A 22,359-nucleotide genomic window follows, 5' to 3' on the forward strand; every position below is an offset into this window, starting at 1 on the left:
ACGAGACGTGGTGTGGTCACATCAACATACAGGAACTCAAGTCCTTCTGTTCACCTGATTTAGAATTCGTCACAATCAAATGTCGACCACATTATCTACCAAGGGAATTCTCTTCGATTATAATCACAGCCGTATATATTCCCCCCCAAGCAGTGTTGTAACTTTAATGTGTTACAGAGTTAATGTTTGAGTTTATTCTTTGAACTGTATCTAAAGATATTTCTTTAGATTTATTTGCATATGTAATTGTATTGGGTTGTGTTGAATTACGCTTTTTGACTGCAAGTCCCAGAATGCCTTGCGAGAGGAATGAGTGATAACGCGCCAATTATGTGCAGGTGCGGATGATTGTGGCTGACTTTCCAACAGCATCTTACCTGCATTGCTCTGTACCAAAACAATTGTTGTTAAATGTAACGTAAACAAGTATTCTTACTAAAATAAGCTTTCGTATCAAACCCGACGTCCCGAGTCATTACTAAGAAGTTAGTTAATCTAAAATTTGGTGCCGAAACCCGGGATATGAGCTGCGACGAAGAAGTGGCTGAAATGGCTGAGGAGGAACGTCGGCATGAAGCAGAAAGAATGAGACGAAAGCGGGGTACCATTCGAGGCGCAACAACTCGGATTTTGAATCAGATTGACGTGGAAATATCCCAGTCAAATCCGGATACCGATCACTTGAGTACATTGTTGGAATTGCTATCCGCTAAGGAGGACAGTTTGTTTGAGCTCGATCGTGGAATTGAACAGTTAACGCCATTGGACGGATTGGAGGCAGAGATTGCATGCACGGAGGATTACAAAGAACGCATTATCATGCTGAAGAGCCGTGCACAAAGAGTGATAACGAAGAAACAGGACGTCAATCCACTACCAGCCCGGGTGAGTGACGCTAACTCAAACATATCACAGAGACAATCAGTAAGGCTACCGAAGTTGATTATTGAGAAATTCTATGGAGATGTCAGTATGTGGCAGGAGTTTTGGAGCCAATATGAGACTGCTATTCACAACAATGATTCCCTGTGTAAAAAAGAGAAGTTTACCTATCTGAAAACATATCTCACTGGACCAGCTGCAAAGGCAGTAGCAGGACTGATGTTAACAGACAGTAACTATGATAATGCAATCACTCTACTCAAGAGCAGATTTGGAAGGAAAGATTTTGTGATTAGTGCTCATATGTCAAAGCTGCTGAATCTCACACCTGTGAAGAAATCCTCTGATCTAAATGCATTGAGGCAGCTATATGATGAATGTGAAATTCAGATTAGGAGCCTGGAATCACTGGGTGTAATGTCAGAAACCTATGGAAGCCTACTATTCCCAATCTTACTGCAGATGATTCCAGAGGACATAGCTCTTGACTATAGTCGTCAGAGGGGAGTAGATGATGAATGGAAAGTGTCTGAGATTATCAGTTTCCTACAGAAAGAGGTTCAGAGCAGGGAGAGAGCGCTACAAATGACAAGATCATACAACCAACAGAAAGAGAGCAAACCATGGAACAAGTCATGCTTCTCCAATGAAATGAAAACAAAAAGACCCAACATGCCCTCTGCTGCAGCACTGCATACAGCCAGCCAGAAGGAACAACAAACGTGTCTATTTTGTGACAGTGCAGATCACAAATCAGAAAACTGCACTGACTACAATATTGCTACACGCAAAGAGAAACTAAAGAACATGGGAAGATGCTTTGTATGTTTAGGACAGAGACACATAGCAAAATTCTGTAAAGTCAAAGATGTGTCATGTGCAACATGTGGAAGCAGACATCACATTGCGGTTTGTACCAGTAAGAGGAGGGAGGTGCAACCCCCTACTGTTTCTGTAGATGCTGTTGTTTCCTCAGTTATTCCCCATTCAGTGAAGATGAAACCAGATGGACAGAACACTGTGTTGCTACAAACGGCAAAGGCATGGGTAGAAGGCCCATCGGGCAGGAAGATAGCTCGTTGCTTACTAGATGGAGGCAGTCAGAGAAGCTTCATACATGAAAACCTTGTGAAGGGCTTGAAGCTACCAGTAATCAGACAAGAGGCACTCACTCTTCACACGTTTGGCTCCTCTGCCCCAGCAACATCCCAACGCAACACAGTGAAAGTCATCTTGGAGAATGTCTGGGACAAACAGCAGAGAATAGAGATAGAGGCAATTGAAACCCCACAAGTGTGCACAGCTGTGATGAAGGTTCCTGGTGAACGGATTCAGTATGAGCTCAGTAAAAGGGGACTGCAGCTCGCAGACTTTCCAGGAGATGACAATGATCCTGAACTCTCTGTCCTGATAGGAGCAGACTACTACTGGCAGATAGTATCAGGCAGAGTGGAGCGACTGACGGAGACGCTAGTTGCTTTAGAGAGCACCTTTGGATGGTCGGTGCAGGGACCCGTGTCCATGTCAAGTGTCGCCGAGGCAACTTGCATGTTCATCCCACTTGATGAAGACACACTAGTCTCCAAGCAATTGCATGCATTCTGGGAGCTTGAGTCTCTGGGTATTCTAAGCGAGAAAACACAGAACTCAGAGGAAACCGAGGCTCTACAAAGGTTTGAGGAAACAACCACCTTCAAAGATGGGCGATACCATGTGGAGTTGCCATGGAAACGAGAAATGCCAGAACTCCAAGACAACTATAGAATCGCCAAGAAACGGTTTGAATGTCTGAAGAAAAGGCTGAAGAAGGATGTGACGTTGTACAGCAGATACAATGAAGTAGTAGAAGACTACTTACAACAAGATATGGCAGAGGACGTGCCCAAGGACAACGCATCAAGTGCAGACAACGTAAAATACTACTTACCTCACCATGCAGTACTCCGAGAAGATAAGGTGACAACAAAACTGAGATTGGTGTTTGATGCCTCGTCCCATGAAGATGGCTGTCCATCTCTCAATGACTGTCTACTCACAGGACCGAACCTGAATCCGGATCTGCTCAGCGTTCTGATAAAGTTCAGACTACATGAGATCGCATTCATGGCAGACATCAAGAAAGCTTTCCTGCAGATATCCCTAGCAGAGAGAGACAGAGACGCCGTGAGATTTCTATGGCTCACTGGCCCACCAAGAGGAGAAAATGAAGAGGAGCTGCGTGTGCTGAGGATGAAAAGAGTGGTATTTGGAGCTTCCCCAAGTCCATTTTTGCTGGCAGCTACAATCAGGAAGCGCCTGAAACTATATGAAACAGAACAACCAGAAGTTGTAGAGATACTGAGAGAGTCACTCTACGTAGATGACTTCATTGCAAGTTCACGCAATGTTGAAGAGGCTTACCTTGTGACAACAACTGCAAAGCGAATGCTGTCGAATGCAGGCATGGACCTCTGCAAGTGGATGACAAATTCTCCTGAATTGAAAACAAAATGTGAGGAGAGTACGACAACTGACCACCCATTGACGCTAGAAACACAAGGATTAGCGCTGAAGGTTTTAGGTTTAGTATGGAGGCCGGAAACGGATGACTTTGTGTATGACCTCAGGCCGTTACTGAGCATTCGTCTGCACGTATCTTCGACCCTCTTGGTTTCTTAACTCCCTTCACCATCAGGATCAAGTGCATGTTCCAGGAAATGTGGGAGAGGGGACTCAGCTGGGACGAAGAATTACCACCTGATCTGACACTAGAATGGCAACAGTGGTGTTCAGAACTACCCCAGTTACACCAGCTCACCATACCAAGGTGGTACAGAACAGACATGCGGCCACAGAATAACCACACCCTGAAACTACACGTGTTCTGTGATGCAAGTGAAAGGGCTTACAGTGCAGTAGCTTACTTGCAAGGTGAGTCACAAGACAGGGAAACAACAAGTCTAGTCGCATCCAAGTCCAGGGTAGCCCCACTTAAGAAAATGACGCTGCCACGCCTGGAGCTCATGGGAGCTGTGATTGGAGCGAGACTAGCAAACAACTTGATGACCACACTGAAAATGGAAGAAAAACAGATTAACATGTGGACAGACTCGATGATCGTGCTGCATTGGATTTGCAGCTCAGCTCAGAAATGGAAACAGTTTGTTGCGAACAGAGTGACGGAGATCCAGTCCTTGACCAATCCAGAGTCATGGTCACATATTGAAGGGAAAACGAATCCAGCTGACCTCCCTACAAGAGGACAAACTGTTAGAAACTTGACACAGAGCGAGCTATGGTGGAATGGACCCAGAATTCTGACATCACCCAATCAGTCCGAAGAGACTGATGATAACAAGGTTCCGGATGAGGTGAATATAGAACTCAAGTCCAGTTGCCAGGCTACTGTACAACTCGCAGCAAACAGCACAGACAGCACTGAACCTGTGTTGGAGCTTGAAAGGTACAGCAAACTGAAAAGAGTGTTCAGAGTCACCGCCTGGATAAAGAGATTCATAGCCAATGCTCGTACAACCATAAAGATGCAAGGTGAACTGACTGCTGACGAACTGTTCGATGCAGAAAAGTACTGGATTAAGGTAACACAACAACAGAGTTTCGGACAGGAGATCAAACTACTGAAGGCAGGAAAAAGCCTAAACAATGACTGTAAAATCAGAGAACTGAAACCTTTCCTGGACGAACACGAACTGCTCAGTGTAGGAGGAAGACTGCAACAGTCCAACTTCACATTCAGAGAGCAGCACCCATGGGTTCTGCCCAATAAGTCCAGATACTCAGAAATGCTGATACAGTACCAACATGAGAAGGTGATGCATTCTGGAGCAAGTGACACTCAGCACCCAACGTTACACAAGCGCGAAATGACACGCAGATGGAAGTACAGGCAGAGACTTGTGACCAGTTTCTGGAACAGTTGGCGAAGAGACTACTTGCTGGATCTAAAGTCAGCACACCGCTGTGACACACCACAGCCCACCCCACTGAAAGCGGGTGACGTTGTACTCATTGGAGAAGATAACCTACCCAGACAAACCTGGAAACTAGGAAAGATTGAGGAACTGTTTCCAGGCCGAGATGGCTTAGTTAGATCATGTTCAGTTCGTACTGCTTCAGGGACTTTGTTGAGGAGACCTATTCAGTTGATATACTGCCTAGAGATCTAGATGAACACAATTGTTCATCGGGGGGGGAGGATGTTGTAACTTTAATGTGTTACAGAGTTAATGTTTGAGTTTATTCTTTGAACTGTATCTAAAGATATTTCTTTAGATTTATTTGCATATGTAATTGTATTGGGTTGTGTTGAATTACGCTTTTTGACTGCAAGTCCCAGAATGCCTTGCGAGAGGAATGAGTGATAACGCGCCAATTATGTGCAGGTGCGGATGATTGTGGCTGACTTTCCAACAGCATCTTACCTGCATTGCTCTGTACCAAAACAATTGTTGTTAAATGTAACGTAAACAAGTATTCTTACTAAAATAAGCTTTCGTATCAAACCCGACGTCCCGAGTCATTACTAAGAAGTTAGTTAATCTAAAAAGCAGACACATCCATGGCTCTGAACAAACTTTATTTGACTCTTTGCAAACTGGAATCCACATATCAGCCCTGAGGCTGCAATCAATGTAGCTGGGGATTTTAACAAGGCTAATCTGAAAACAAGACTCCCTAAATTGTATCAGCATATCGATTGCGCAACCAGGGCTGGTAAAACCTTGGATCGTTGCTATTCTAACTTCCGCGATGCATATAAGGCCCTCCCCCGCCCTCCTTTCGGAAAAGCTGACCACAACTCCATTTTGTTGCTCCCTGCCTACAGACAGAAGCTAAAACAAGAAGCTCCCACGCTGAGGTCTGTTCAACGCTGGTCCGACCAATCTGATTCCACGCTCCAAGACTGCTTCCATCACGTGGACTGGGATATGTTTCGTATTGCGTCAAACAACAACATTGACGAATACGCTGATTCGGTGAGCAAGTTCATTAGAACGTGCGTTGAAGATGTCGTTCCCATAGCAACGATTAAAACATTCCCAAACCAGAAACCGTGGATTGATGGCAGCATTCGAGGGAAACTGAAAGCACGAACCACTGCTTTTAATCAGGGCAAGGTGACCGGAAACATTGTAGCTATTCCCTCCGCAAGGTAATCAAACAAGTTAAGCGTCAGTATAGAGACAAAGAAGAATCGCAATTCAACGGCTCAGACACAAGAGGTATGTGGCAGGGTCTACAGTCAATCACGGATTACAAAAAGAAAACCAGCCCAGTCATGGACCAGGATGTCTTGCTCCCAGGCAGACTAAATCACTTTTTTGCCTGTTTTGAGGACAATACAGTGCCACTGACACGGCCCGCAACCAAAACATGCAGACTCTCCTTCACTGCAGCCGAGGTGAATAAAACATTTAAACGTGTTAACCCTCTCAAGGCTGCAGGCCCAGACGGCATCCCCAGCCGCGCCCTCAGAGCATGCGCAGACCAGCTGGCTGGTGTGTTTACGGACATATACAATCAATCCCTATCCCAGTCTGCTGTTCCAACATGCTTCAAGAGGGCCACCATTGTTCCTGTTCCCAAGAAAGCTAAGGTAACTGAGCTAAACACTTCCGTCATCATGAAGTGCTTTGAGAGACTAGTCAAGGACCATATCACCTCCACCCTACCTGATACCCTAGACCCACTCCAATTTGCTTACTGCCCAAATAGGTCCACAGACGATGCAATCTCAACCACACTGCACACTGCCCTAACCCATCTGTACAAGAGGAATACCTATGTGAGAATGCTGTTCATCGACTACAGCTCAGCATTTAACACCATAGTACCCTCCAAACTCGTCATCAAGCTCGAGACCCTGGGTCTCGACCCCGCCCTGTGCAACGGTACTGGACTTCCTGACGGGCCGCCCCAGGTGGTGAGGGTAGGTAACAACATCTACACCCCGCTGATCCTCAACACTGGGGCCCCACAAGGGTGCGTTCTGAGCCCTCTCCTGTACTCCCTGTTCACCCACAACTGCGTGGCCACGCACGCCTACAACTCAATCATCAAGTTTGCAGACGACACAACAGTGGTAGGCTTGATTACCAACAACGACGAGACGGCCTGCAGGGAGGAGGTGAGGGCCCTCGGAGTGTGGTGTCAGGAAAATAACCTCACACTCAACGTCAACAAAACTAAGGAGAAGATTGTGGACTTCAGGAAACAGCAGAGGGAACACCTCCCTATCCACATCGATGGAACAGTAGTGGAGAGGGTAGTAAGTTTTAAGTTCCTCGGCGTACACATCACAGACAAACTGAATTGGTCCACCCACACAGACAGCATCGTGAAGAAGGCGCAGCAGCGCCTCTTCAATCTCAGGAGGCTGAAGAAATTCGGCTTGTCACCAAAAGCACTCACAAACTTCTACAGATGCGCAATCGAGAGCATCCTGGTGGGCTGTATCACCGCCTGGTACGGCAACTGCTCCGCCCACAACCGTAAGGCTCTCCAGAGGGTAGTGAGGTCTGCACAACGCATCACCGGGGGCAAACTACCTGCCCTCCAGGACACCTACACCACCTGATGTCACAGGAAGGCCATAAAGATCATCAAGGACAACAACCACCCGAGCCACTGCCTGTTCACCCTGCTATCATCCAGAAGGCGAGGTCAGTACAGGTGCATCAAAGCTGGGACCGAGAGACTGAAAAACAGCTTCTATCTCAAGGCCATCAGACTGTTAAACAGCCACCACTAACATTGAGTGGCTGCTGCCAACACACTGACTCAACTCCAGCCACTTTAATAATGGGAATTGATGTAAAGTATATCACTAGCCACTTTAAACAATGCTACTTAATATAATGTTTACACACCCTACATTATTTATCTCATATGTATACGTATATACTGTACTCTATATCATCTTCTGCATCTTTCTGTAATACATGTATCACTAGCCACTTTAAACTATGCCACTTTGTTTACATACTCATCTCATATGTATATACTGTACTCGATACCATCTACTGGATCTTGCCTATGCCGCTCTGTGCCATCACTCATTCATATATATTTATGTACATATTCTTTATCCCTTTACACTTGTGTGTATAAGGTAGTAGTTTTGGAATTGTTAGCTAAATTAGTCGTTGGTTATTACTGCATTGTCGGAACTAGAAGCACAAGCATTTCGCTACACTCGCATTAACATCTGCTAACCATGTGTATGTGACAAATAAAATTTGATTTGATTTGATTTGGGACCCGGGCGGGGCATGGCGTGGGAGCCGGGCAAGGCATGGCGTGGGAGCCGGCCGTGGCATGGCATGGGAGACGGCCGAGCAAACCGAGGCTTTCGAGCCAGCTGAGGCATAGAAGCGTGACGAGCCAGCTGAGACTTAGAAGCCTGACGAGCCAGCTGAGACATAGAAGCCTGACGAGCCAGCTGAGACATAGAAGCCTGACGAGCCAGCTGAGGCATAGAAGCCTGACGAGCCAGCTGAGGCATAGAAGCCTGACGAGCCAGCTGAGGCATAGAAGCCTGACGAGCCAGCTGAGGCATAGAAGCCTGACGAGCCAGCTGAGGCATAGAAGCCTGACGAGCCAGCTGAGGCATAGAAGCCTGACGAGCCAGCTGAGGCATAGAAGCCTGACGAGCCAGCTGAGGCATAGAAGCCTGACGAGCCAGCTGAGACATAGAAGCCTGACGAGCCAGCTGAGACATAGAAGCCTGACGAGCCAGCTGAGACATAGAAGCCTGACGAGCCAGCTGAGACATAGAAGCCTGACGAGCCAGCTGAGACATAGAAGCCTGACGAGCCAGCTGAGGCATAGAAGCCTGACGAGCCAGCTGAGGCATAGAAGCCTGACGAGCCAGCTGAGGCATAGAAGCCTGACGAGCCAGCTGAGGCATAGAAGCCTGACGAGCCAGCTGAGGCATAGAAGCCTGACGAGCCAGCTGAGGCATAGAAGCCTGACGAGCCAGCTGAGGCATAGAAGCCTGACGAGCCAGCTGAGACATAGAAGCCTGACGAGCCAGCTGAGGCATAGAAGCCTGACGAGCCAGCTGAGGCATAGAAGCCTGACGAGCCAGCTGAGGCATAGAAGCCTGACGAGCCAGCTGAGACATAGAAGCCTGACGAGCCAGCTGAGGCATAGAAGCCTGACGAGCCAGCTGAGGCATAGAAGCCTGACGAGCCAGCTGAGGCATAGAAGCCTGACGAGCCAGCTGAGACATAGAAGCCTGACGAGCCAGCTGAGGCATAGAAGCCTGACGAGCCAGCTGAGACATAGAAGCCTGACGAGCCAGCTGAGACATAGAAGCCTGACGAGCCAGCTGAGGCATAGAAGCCTGACGAGCCAGCTGAGGCATAGAAGCCTGACGAGCCAGCTGAGGCATAGAAGCCTGACGAGCCAGCTGAGGCATAGAAGCCTGACGAGCCAGCTGAGGCATAGAAGCCTGACGAGCCAGCTGAGGCATAGAAGCCTGACGAGCCAGCTGAGACATAGAAGCCTGACGAGCCAGCTGAGGCATAGAAGCCTGACGAGCCAGCTGAGGCATAGAAGCCTGACGAGCCAGCTGAGGCATAGAAGCCTGACGAGCCAGCTGAGACATAGAAGCCTGACGAGCCAGCTGAGGCATAGAAGCCTGACGAGCCAGCTGAGGCATAGAAGCCTGACGAGCCAGCTGAGGCATAGAAGCCTGACGAGCCAGCTGAGACATAGAAGCCTGACGAGCCAGCTGAGGCATAGAAGCCTGACGAGCCAGCTGAGACATAGAAGCCTGACGAGCCAGCTGAGACATAGAAGCCTGACGAGCCAGCTGAGACATAGAAGCCTGACGAGCCAGCTGAGACATAGAAGCCTGACGAGCCAGCTGAGACATAGAAGCCTGACGAGCCAGCTGAGGCATAGAAGCCTGACGAGCCAGCTGAGGCATAGAAGCCTGACGAGCCAGCTGAGGCATAGAAGCCTGACGAGCCAGCTGAGGCATAGAAGCCTGACGAGCCAGCTGAGGCATAGAAGCCTGACGAGCCAGCTGAGGCATAGAAGCCTGACGAGCCAGCTGAGACATAGAAGCCTGACGAGCCAGCTGAGGCATAGAAGCCTGACGAGCCAGCTGAGACATAGAAGCCTGACGAGCCAGCTGAGACATAGAAGCCTGACGAGCCAGCTGAGGCATAGAAGCCTGACGAGCCAGCTGAGGCATAGAAGCCTGACGAGCCAGCTGAGGCATAGAAGCCTGACGAGCCAGCTGAGGCATAGAAGCCTGACGAGCCAGCTGAGGCATAGAAGCCTGACGAGCCAGCTGAGGCATAGAAGCCTGACGAGCCAGCTGAGACATAGAAGCCTGACGAGCCAGCTGAGGCATAGAAGCCTGACGAGCCAGCTGAGGCATAGAAGCCTGACGAGCCAGCTGAGGCATAGAAGCCTGACGAGCCAGCTGAGACATAGAAGCCTGACGAGCCAGCTGAGGCATAGAAGCCTGACGAGCCAGCTGAGGCATAGAAGCCTGACGAGCCAGCTGAGGCATAGAAGCCTGACGAGCCAGCTGAGACATAGAAGCCTGACGAGCCAGCTGAGGCATAGAAGCCTGACGAGCCAGCTGAGACATAGAAGCCTGACGAGCCAGCTGAGACATAGAAGCCTGACGAGCCAGCTGAGACATAGAAGCCTGACGAGCCAGCTGAGACATAGAAGCCTGACGAGCCAGCTGAGACATAGAAGCCTGACGAGCCAGCTGAGACATAGAAGCCTGACGAGCCAGCTGAGGCATAGAAGCCTGACGAGCCAGCTGAGGCATAGAAGCCTGACGAGCCAGCTGAGGCATAGAAGCCTGACGAGCCAGCTGAGGCATAGAAGCCTGACGAGCCAGCTGAGGCATAGAAGCCTGACGAGCCAGCTGAGACTTAGAAGCCTGACGAGCCAGCTGAGACATAGAAGCCTGACGAGCCAGCTGAGACATAGAAGCCTGACGAGCCAGCTGAGACATAGAAGCCTGACGAGCCAGCTGAGACATAGAAGCCTGACGAGCCAGCTGAGACATAGAAGCCTGACGAGCCAGCTGAGGCATAGAAGCCTGACGAGCCAGCTGAGGCATAGAAGCCTGACGAGCCAGCTGAGGCATAGAAGCCTGACGAGCCAGCTGAGGCATAGAAGCCTGACGAGCCAGCTGAGGCATAGAAGCCTGACGAGCCAGCTGAGGCATAGAAGCCTGACGAGCCAGCTGAGGCATAGAAGCCTGACGAGCCAGCTGAGGCATAGAAGCCTGACGAGCCAGCTGAGGCATAGAAGCCTGACGAGCCAGCTGAGACATAGAAGCCTGACGAGCCAGCTGAGGCATAGAAGCCTGACGAGCCAGCTGAGGCATAGAAGCCTGACGAGCCAGCTGAGGCATAGAAGCCTGACGAGCCAGCTGAGACATAGAAGCCTGACGAGCCAGCTGAGGCATAGAAGCCTGACGAGCCAGCTGAGGCATAGAAGCCTGACGAGCCAGCTGAGGCATAGAAGCCTGACGAGCCAGCTGAGGCATAGAAGCCTGACGAGCCAGCTGAGGCATAGAAGCCTGACGAGCCAGCTGAGGCATAGAAGCCTGACGAGCCAGCTGAGGCATAGAAGCCTGACGAGCCAGCTGAGGCATAGAAGCCTGACGAGCCAGCTGAGGCATAGAAGCCTGACGAGCCAGCTGAGGCATAGAAGCCTGACGAGCCAGCTGAGGCATAGAAGCCTGACGAGCCAGCTGAGGCATAGAAGCCTGACGAGCCAGCTGAGACATAGAAGCCTGACGAGCCAGCTGAGGCATAGAAGCCTGACGAGCCAGCTGAGGCATAGAAGCCTGACGAGCCAGCTGAAGCATAGAAGCCTGACGAGCCAGCTGAGACATAGAAGCCTGACGAGCCAGCTGAGGCATAGAAGCCTGACGAGCCAGCTGAGACATAGAAGCCTGACGAGCCAGCTGAGACATAGAAGCCTGACGAGCCAGCTGAGACATAGAAGCCTGACGAGCCAGCTGAGACATAGAAGCCTGACGAGCCAGCTGAGGCATAGAAGCCTGACGAGCCAGCTGAGGCATAGAAGCCTGACGAGCCAGCTGAGGCATAGAAGCCTGACGAGCCAGCTGAGTCATCCCCGGTTACGACAGCGACACTCGAACTCGACGTCACCAACAAAAAAGGAAAAAAAAGGACAAAACTCCCTGATGCTTCCAACTGTGGTGTCTGCATTCTGTAACGGTTCCGTAACTACAGACACTGGGAGACGGGAAGCAAGTACAGCCCTGGCAACATCTTCTCCACTATCCCTGCAACATCTTCTCCACTAGTCCTGCAACATCTTCTCCACTAGCCCTGGCAACATCTTCTCCACTAGCCCTGGCAACATCTTCTCCACTAGCCCTGGCAACATCTTCTCCACTATCCCTGGCAACATCTTCTCCACTATCCCTGGCAACATCTTCTCCACTATCCCTGGCAACATCTTTTCCACTATCCCTGGCAACATCTTCTCCACTAGCCCTGGCAACATCTTCTCCACTAGCCCTGGCAACATCTTCTCCACTATCCCTGGCAACATCTTCTCCACTAGCCCTGGCAACATCTTCTCCACTAGCCCTGGCAACATCTTCTCCACTAGCCCTGGCAACATCTTCTCCACTAGCCCTGGCAACATCTTCTCCACTAGCCCTGGCAACATCTTCTCCACTATCCCTGGCAACATCTTCTCCACTAGCCCTGTCAACATCTTCTCCACTATCCCTGGCAACATCTTCTCCACTAGCCCTGGCAACATCTTCTCCACTAGCCCTGGCAACATCTTCTCCGCTAGGCCTGGCAACATCTTCTCCGCTAGCCCTGGCAACATCTTCTCCACTATCTCTGGCAACATCTTCTCCACTAGCCCTGGCAACATGTTCTTTCTCTAGCCCTGCGGAGCCTTCTCCTCTGCTGAGAAAATAACAGTCAGTTAGTTTCATTCTCACAGCCAGGGAAAACCATACAGGTCTGTCTGTTTGCCTGTCAGACAGAATCACTTGTTTACTTGTTTTTTACGTATTGTCACAGGAACATATCCCACAATCCTTTGTTCCACATCTACCCGGGTCACTTTGATGACCTGACCCAGCTCCAGTCCCTGTGAGTAGAACACATACTGTATAGCCTAGCCTATCAGTACAGTACACCACCAGTACCTACCAGTACATTACCTACCAGTTCAGTACACTACAATTACCTACCATTACACTACCATTACCTACCAGTACATTACCTACCAGTACAGTATACCACCAGTACCTACCAGTACAGTACACTACCAGCACCTACCAGTACATTACCTACCAGTACAGTACACTACCAGTACCAACCAGTACATTACCTACCAGTACAGTACACTACCATTACCTACTAGTACAGTGCACTACCATTACCTACCAGTACAGTACACTACCATTACCTACCAATACATTACTTACCAGTACAGTACACTACCAGTACCTACCAGTACAGTACACTACCAGTACCTAACAGTACATTACCTACCAGTACAGTACAATACCATTACCTACCAGTACATTACCTACCAGTACCTACCAGTACAGTACACTACCAGTACCTAACAGTACATTACCTACCAGTACAGTACACTACCATTACCTACCAGTACACTACCAGTACCTACCAGTACATTACCTACCAGTACAGTACACTACCATTACCTACCAGGACACTACCATTACCTACCAGTACAGTACACTACCATTACCTACCAATACATTACTTACCAGTACAGTACAATACCATTACCTACCAGTACATTACCTACCAGTACAGTACACTACCAGTAGCTACCAGTACAGTACACTACCATTACCTACCAGTACAGTACACTAGCAGTACCTACCAATACATTACCTACCAGTACAGTACACTACCAGTACCTACCAGTACATTATCTACCAGTACAGTACACTACCATTACCTACCAGTACATTACCAGTACCTACCAGTACATTACCTACCAGTACAGTACACTACTATTACCTACCAGGACACTACCATTACCTAATCAGTACATTACCTACAAGTACATTACCTACCAGTACATACCTACCAGTACAGTACACTACCATTACCTACCAGTACATTACACTACCAGTACCGAACACTACCAGTACCTACCGGTATAGTACACTACCATTACCTACCAGTACATTCCTACTAGTACCGTACACTACCATTACCTACCAGTACATTCCTACCAGTACCGTACACTACCATTGCCTACCAGTACAGTACCTACCAGAACATTCCAGTACAGTACACTACCATTACCTACCAGTACATTCCTACTAGTACAGTACAATAACATTACCTACCAGTACATTACCTACCAGTACCGTACACTACCATTACCTACCAGTAGAGTACCTACCAGAACATACCAGTACAGTACACTGCCAGAACATACCAGTACAGTACACTACCATTACCTACCAGTAACGTACACTACCAGAACATACCAGTACCGTACACTACCAGTACAGTACACTACCAGAACATACCAGTACAGTACACTACCATTACCTACCAGTACCGTACACTACCATTACCTACCAGTACAGTACCTACCAGTACTGTACACTAACAGAACATACCAGTACCGTACACTACCAGTACCGTACACTACCATTAACTACCACTACAGCACGCTACCATTACCTACCAGTACAGTACACTACCATTACCTACCAGTACATTCCTACTAGTACCGTACACTACCATTACCTACCAGTACACTCCTACCAGTACCGTACACTACCATTACCTACCAGTACAGTACCTACCAGAACATACCAGTACAGTACACTACCATTACCTACCAGTACATTCCTACTAGTACAGTACAATAACATTACCTACCAGTACATTACCCTCCAGTACCGTACACTACCATTACCTACCAGTACAGTACCTACCAGAACATACCAGTACAGTACACTACCAGAACATACCAGTACAGTACACTACCATTACCTACCAGTACCGTACACTACCAGAACATACCAGTACCGTACACTACCAGTACCTACCAGTACAGTACACTACCAGAACATACCAGTACAGTACACTACCATTACCTACCAGTACCGTACACTACCATTACCTACCAGTACAGTACCTACCATTACCTACCAGTACAGTACCTACCAGTACTGTACACTAACAGAACATACCAGTACCGTACACTACCATTACCTACCAGTACAGTACCTACCAGTACTGTACACTAACAGAACATACCAGTACCGTACACTACCAGTACCGTACACTACCATTACCTACCACTACAGCATGCTACCATTACCTACCAGTACAGTACACTACCATTACCTACCAGTACATTACCAGTACCTACCAGTACATTACCTACCAGTACAGTACACTACCATTACCTACCAGGACACTACCATTACCTATCAGTACATTACCTGCAAGTACATTACCTACCAGTACATTACCTACCAGTACAGTACACTACCATTACCTACCAGTACATTACACTACCAGTAAGGTACACTACCAGTACCTACCGGTATAGTACACTACCATTACCTACCAGTACATTCCTACTAGTACCGTACACTACCATTACCTACCAGTACATTACCTACCAGTACAGTACACTACCAGAACATACCAGTACCGTACACTACCAGTACCTACCAGTACACTACCAGAACATACCAGTACAGTACACTACCATTACCTACCAGTACCGTACACTACCATTACCTACCAGTACAGTACCTACCAGTACTGTACACTAACAGAACATACCAGTACCGTACACTACCAGTACCGTACACTACCATTACCTACCACTACAGCACGCTACCATTACCTACCAGTACAGTACACTACCATTACCTACCAGTACAGTACACTACCATTGCCTACCAGTACAGTACCTACCAGTACCTACCAGTACAGTACACTACCATTACCTACCAGTACAGTACACTACCATTACCTACCAGTACAGTACACTACCATTACCTACCAATACATTACCTACCAGTACAGTACACTACCAGTACCTACCAGTACATTATCTACCAGTACAGTACACTACCATTACCTACCAGTACATTACCAGTACCTACCAGTACATTACCTACCAGTACAGTACACTACTATTACCTACCAGGACACTACCATTACCTAATCAGTACATTACCTACAAGTACATTACCTACCAGTACATTACCTACCAGTACAGTACACTACCATTACCTACCAGTATATTACACTACCAGTACCGTACACTACCAGTACCTACCGGTATAGTACACTACCATTACCTACCAGTACATTCCTACTAGTACCGTACACTACCATTACCTACCAGTACATTCCTACCAGTACCATACACTACCATTACCTACCAGTACAGTACCTACCAGAACATTCCAGTACAGTACACTACCATTACCTACCAGTACATTCCTACTAGTACAGTACAATAACATTACCTACCAGTACATTACCTACCAGTACCGTACACTACTATTACCTACCAGTACAGTACACTACCAGAACATACCAGTACAGTACACTACCATTACCTACCAGTAACGTACACTACCAGAACATACCAGTACCGTACACTACCAGTACCTACCAGTACAGTACACTACCAGAACATACCAGTACAGTACACTACCATTACCTACCAGTACCGTACACTACCATTACCTACCAGTACCGTACACTTCCAGTACTGTACACTAACAGAACATACCAGTACCGTACACTTCCAGTACCGTACACTACCATTAACTACCACTACAGCACGCTACCATTACCTACCAGTACAGTACACTACCATTACCTACCAGTACAGTACACTACCATTACCTACCAGTACAGTACACTACCATTACCTACCAGTACAGTACCTACCAGTACCTACCAGTACAGTACACTACCATTACCTACCAGTACAGTACACTACCATTACCTACCAGTACAGTACACTACCATTACCTACCAGTACAGTACCTACCAGAACATACCAGTACAGTACACTACCAGAACATACCAGTACCGTACACTACAATTACCTACCACTACAGCATGCTACCATTACCTACCAGTACAGTACACTACCATTACCTACCAGTACAGTACACTACCATTACCTACCAGTACCGTACGCTACCCTTACCTACCACTACAGCACGCTACATGTAGATAAATATTGACAATGCTGATAAGAAATCAACTCAACTTAATAACCGGTGTTGTCTTTTCTGTAGGGGTCTGGAGGGTATTGAGATTCCAAACATCCAGACCAAGATGTTTCTACCCATGGGAAACCTCTCACACATGTATGTACACATTCACATTCTATACTAGATGTTAATCACATTCTATGCTATATGTTCATCACATTCTATGCTATATGTTCATCACATTCTATACTATATGTTCATCACATTCTATACTATATGTTCGTCACATTCTATACTATATGTTCATCACATTCTATACTATATGTCCTGTATATCACATTCTATACTATATGTTCATCACATTCTATACTATATGTCCTCTATGTCACATTCTACACTATATGTTCATCACATTCTATACTATATGTTCATCACATTCTATACTATATGTTCATCACATTCTATACTATATGTCCTCTATGTCACATTCTATACTATATGTCCTGTATATCACATTCTATACTATATGTTCCCACCCCACCCTCTCTTCTCCTCTTATCCCCACCCCTTCCTCTCTTATCCCCCACCCCTTCCTCTCTTATCCCCACCCCTTCCTCTCTTATACCCCACCCCTTCCTCTCTTATCCCCAACCCCTTCCTCTCCTCCTATCCCCCACCCCACCCTCTCTTCTCCTCTTATCCCCACCCCTTCCTCTCTTATCCCCCACCCCTTCCTCTCTTATCCCCCACCCCTTCCTCTCCTCTCCTCTCCTCCTATCCCCCATCCCACCCTCTCTTCTCATCTTATCCCCCACCCCTTCCTCTCCTCTCCTCCTATCCCCCACCCCTTCCTCTCCTCTCCTCCTATCCCCACCCCTTCCTCTCCTCTCCTCCTATCCCCCACCCCTTCCTCTCCTCCTATCCCCCCACCCCTTCCTCTCCTCCTATCCCCCCACCCCTTCCTCTCCTCTTATCCCCCACCCCTTCCTCTCCTCTCCTCCTATCCCCCACCCCTTCCTCTCCTCTCCTCTTTTCCCCCACCCCTTCCTCTCCTCTCCTCTCCTCCTATCCCCCCACACCTTCCTCTCCTCTTATCCCCCACCCCTTCCTCTCCTCTCCTCCTATCCCGCACCCCTTCCTCTCCTCTCCTCTTTTCCCCCACCCCTTCCTCTCATCTGCTCTCCTCCTATCCCCCACCCCTTCCTCTCCTCTCCTCTTTTCCCCCACCCCTTCCTCTCATCTGCTCTCCTCCTATCCCCCACCACACCCTCTCTTCTCATCTTATCCCCACCCCTTCCTCTCCTCCTATCCCCCACCCCTTCCTCTCCTCTCCTCCTATCCCCCACCCCTTCCTCTCCTCTTATCCCCCACCCCTTCCTCTCCTCTTATCCCCCACCCGTTCCTCTCCTCTCCTCCTATCCTCCACCCCTTCCTCTCCTCTCCTCCTATCCCCCATCCCTTCCTCTCCTCTCGTCCTATCCCCCAACCCCTCCTCTCCTCCTATCCCCCACCCCTTCCTCTCCTCTCCTCCTGTCCCCCACCCCTTCCTCTCCTCTCCTCCTATCCCCCAACCTCTCCTCTCCTCCTATCCCCCACCCCTTCCTCTCCTCTCCTCCTGTCCCCCACCCCTTCCTCTCCTCTCCTCCTATCCCCACCCCTTCCTCTCCTCTCCTCCTATCCCCACCCCTTCCTCTCCTCTCCTCCTGTCCCCCACCCCAACCTCTCCTCTCCTCCTATCCCCCAACCCCTCCTCTCCTCCTATCCCCCACCCCTTCCTCTCCTCTCTTCCTGTCCCCCACCCCTTCCTCTCCTCTCCTCCTATCCCCCACCCCTTCCTCTCCTCTCCTCCTGTCCCCCACCCCTTCCTCTCCTCTCCTCCTATCCCCCACCCCTTCCTCTCCTCTCCTCCTGTCCCCCACCCCTTCCTCTCCTCCCCTCCTATCCCCCAACCCTTCCTCTCCTCTCCGTAGCTACTTCAAGACGTTCCAGTACTGTTCCTATGCGCCCCACGTGAGAACGTGTAAGCCCAACACGGACGGTATCTCTTCCTTCGAGGACCTGTTAGCCAACGTGGTGCTCAGGGTCTCTGTGTGGGTCATGGCCTTCATCACATGCTTCGGGAACCTCTTCGTCATCGGGATGAGATCCCTGATCAGAGCGGAGAACAACCTGCACGCCGCCTGCATCAAAGTCCTCTGCTGTGAGTTATATGTACTGTTTATAGATGCACAAGCACGCACATACACACACACACACACACACACACTCTCTCTTTCTATCTCTCTCTTTCTCTCTGGACCTGCTGTCACAACAAACTGCTGTTACTCATCTGTCATTCATTACCCCTTCATCCCTCTCATTCCACCTTCATCCCTCTCATTACCCCTTCATCCCTCTCATTACCCCTTCATCCCTCTCATTACCCCTTCATCCCTCTCATTACCCCTTCATCCCTCTCATTACCCCTTCATCCCTCTCATTACCCCTTCATCCCTCTCATTACCCCTTCATCCCTCTCATTACCCCTTCATCCCTCTCATTACCCCTTCATCCCTCTCATTACCCCTTCATCCCTCTCATTACCCCTTCATCCCTCTCATTACCCCTTCATCCCTCTCATTACCCCTTCATCCCTCTCATTACCCCTTCATCCCTCTCATTACCCCTTCATCCCTCTCATTACCCCTTCATCCCTCTCATTCCACCTTCATCCCTCTCTTCTTCTCTTTGTTTTCTCGGGGGACAGCCTATTTTCCCCTCTCCTATTTTCTCTCTTAACTCTCTCTTCTACCACAACAATCTACTATCTGCTTTTGTTCTAGTTCTGGAACTCTCTCTACCAGGTCTCTACCAGTACACTCTCTACCAGGTCTCTACCAGTACACTCTCTACCAGGTCTCTACCAGTACACTCTCTACCAGGTCTCTACCAGGTCTCTACCAGTACATTCTCTACCAGGTCTCTATCAGTACACTCTCTACCAGGTCTCTACCAGTACACTCTCTACCAGGTCTCTATCAGTACACTCTCTACCAGGTCTCTACCAGTACACTCTCTACCAGGTCTCTATCAGTACATTCTCTACCAGGTCTCTACCAGGTCTCTACCAGGTCTCTATCAGTACATTCTCTACCAGGTCTCTACTAGGTCTCTACCAGTACACTCTCTACCAGGTCTCTACTAGGTCTCTACCAGTACACTCTCTACCAGGTCTCTACTAGGTCTCTACCAGTACACTCTCTACCAGGTCTCTACTAGGTCTCTACCAGTACACTCTCTACTAGGTCTCTACCAGTACACTCTCTACCAGGTCTCTACTAGGTCTCTACCAGTACACTCTCTACCAGGTCTCTACCAGTACACTCTCTACCAGGTCTCTACCAGTACATTCTCTACCAGGTCTCTACCAGTACACTCTCTACCAGGTCTCTACCAGGTTTCTACCAGTACATTCTCTACCAGGTCTCTACCAGTACACTCTCTACCAGGTCTCTACCAGGTTTCTACCAGTACATTCTCTACCAGGTCTCTATCAGTACATTCTCTACCAGATCTCTATCAGTACATTCTCTACCAGGTCTCTACCAGTACATTCTCTACCAGGTCTCTAGCAGGTCTCTATCAGTACATTCTCTACCAGGTCTCTCTCTATCAGTACATTCTCTACCAGATCTCTATCAGTACATTCTCTACCATGTCTCTACCAGTACATTCTCTACCAGGTCTCTATCAGTACATTCTCTACCAGTACACTCTCTACCAGGTCTCTACCAGTACACTCTCTACCAGGTCTCTACCAGTACACTCTCTACCAGGTCTCTACCAGTACATTCTCTACCAGGTCTCTACCAGATCTCTACCAGGTCTCTACCAGATCTCTACCAGGTCTCTACCAGATCTCTACCAGTACATTCTCTACCAGGTCTCTACCAGATTTCTACCAGTACTTTCTCTACCAGGTCTCTACCAGTACACTCTCTACCAGGTCTCTACCAGTACACTCTCTACCAGGTTTCTACCAGGTCTCTATCAGTACACTTTCTACTAGGTTCCTACCAGGTCTCTACCAGTAACCTCACAAGTCCCCCTTCAACTCTCTAATTTCTCTCATTTTATTCTCCCTCCCTAGCTCTCCCCCTTGGTGGCCATCATTCCCAATGCCTCCACCCCTCATCCCTCTCTCCTCTATCCATGCCTCCTCAGCCTAATTCCCCACGTCAGATGTGATAGGGCTCCCTCTCTCTCTACGATGTGGCAGGGCTCTCTCTTTCTTGTTAATTGGCAGGGCTCTCTCTTTCTTGTGATGTGGCAGGGCTAGCAAACTATCATGGATTATAAAGGGAAACCCAAAAGCGAGCTGCCCGGTGACACGAGCCTACCAGACGAGATACATTCCTTCTATGCTCTCTTTGTGGCAAGCAATACTGAACCGTACATGAGAGCACCAGCTTTCCCAGACGACTATGTGATCACACTGTCCATAGCCGATGTGAGTAAGACCTTTAAACAGGTTAACATTCACTAGGTCTCAGGGCCAGATGGATTACCAGGATGTTGACCAGCTGCATAAATGAGTGTTACCCCGTGGCACTCACATTTGTACCATGAAAAACTTTGATAGGCTCACATTAACACCCTCATTCCAGACCCACTCCAATCCCCAACAGATCCACAGATGACGCATTCTCTATTCCACTCCACACTGCCCTTTCCCACCTGGACAAAAGGAACACCTAGGTGACAATGTTGTTCATTGACTACAGCTCGGCGTTCAACACCATAGTGCCCTTCAAGCTCATCACTAAGCTAAGGACCCTGGGAATAAACCCCTCCCTCTGCAACTGGATCCTGAACCTCCTAATGGGCCCGACCCCAGGTGGTGAAGGTAGGCAACCACCCGCTCCACCACGCTGACCCTCAACACTGAGGACCCTCAGGGGTGCATGCTTTGTCCTTCCAGATCTCCATCACCAGCCGCCTACGCCTGCAGACCTGTTCCCTGTTCACCCACGACTGCCTGGCAGCGCACGACTCCCAACACCGTCATTACGTTTGCCAACTACACAACGGTGGTAGGACTGATCACCGAGGATGAGCCTACAGGGAAGAGGTCAGTGTGGTGCAGAGACAAAAACCTCTCCTTCAACCCCAGATATACAAAGGAGCTGATCATGGACTACAGGAAATGGAGGGCCGAGCACGCACCATCCACATCGACGGGGCTTTAGCGGAGCAGGTCGAGAGCTTTA

The 22,359-nt window shown here is 48.8% G+C and overlaps 1 protein-coding gene across 1 annotated transcript in view; it reads left to right on the forward strand.

Moving 5' to 3' along the window:
* Window positions 1–22,359, forward strand: part of LOC139403169 (relaxin receptor 2-like) — a 171,763-nt gene that overhangs the window by 99,985 nt on the left and 49,419 nt on the right. Inside the window, exons 13-15 of the mRNA XM_071146873.1 lie at window positions 12,939–13,010; window positions 17,195–17,266; window positions 19,081–19,310. Of these exons, the coding sequence (XP_071002974.1) occupies window positions 12,939–13,010; window positions 17,195–17,266; window positions 19,081–19,310 (374 nt within the window). The remainder of the gene's footprint in view (window positions 1–12,938; window positions 13,011–17,194; window positions 17,267–19,080; window positions 19,311–22,359) is intronic.

This window comes from Oncorhynchus clarkii, unplaced genomic scaffold, assembly GCF_045791955.1.
Source record: "Oncorhynchus clarkii lewisi isolate Uvic-CL-2024 unplaced genomic scaffold, UVic_Ocla_1.0 unplaced_contig_9054_pilon_pilon, whole genome shotgun sequence".
Lineage (NCBI taxonomy): Eukaryota > Metazoa > Chordata > Actinopteri > Salmoniformes > Salmonidae > Oncorhynchus > Oncorhynchus clarkii.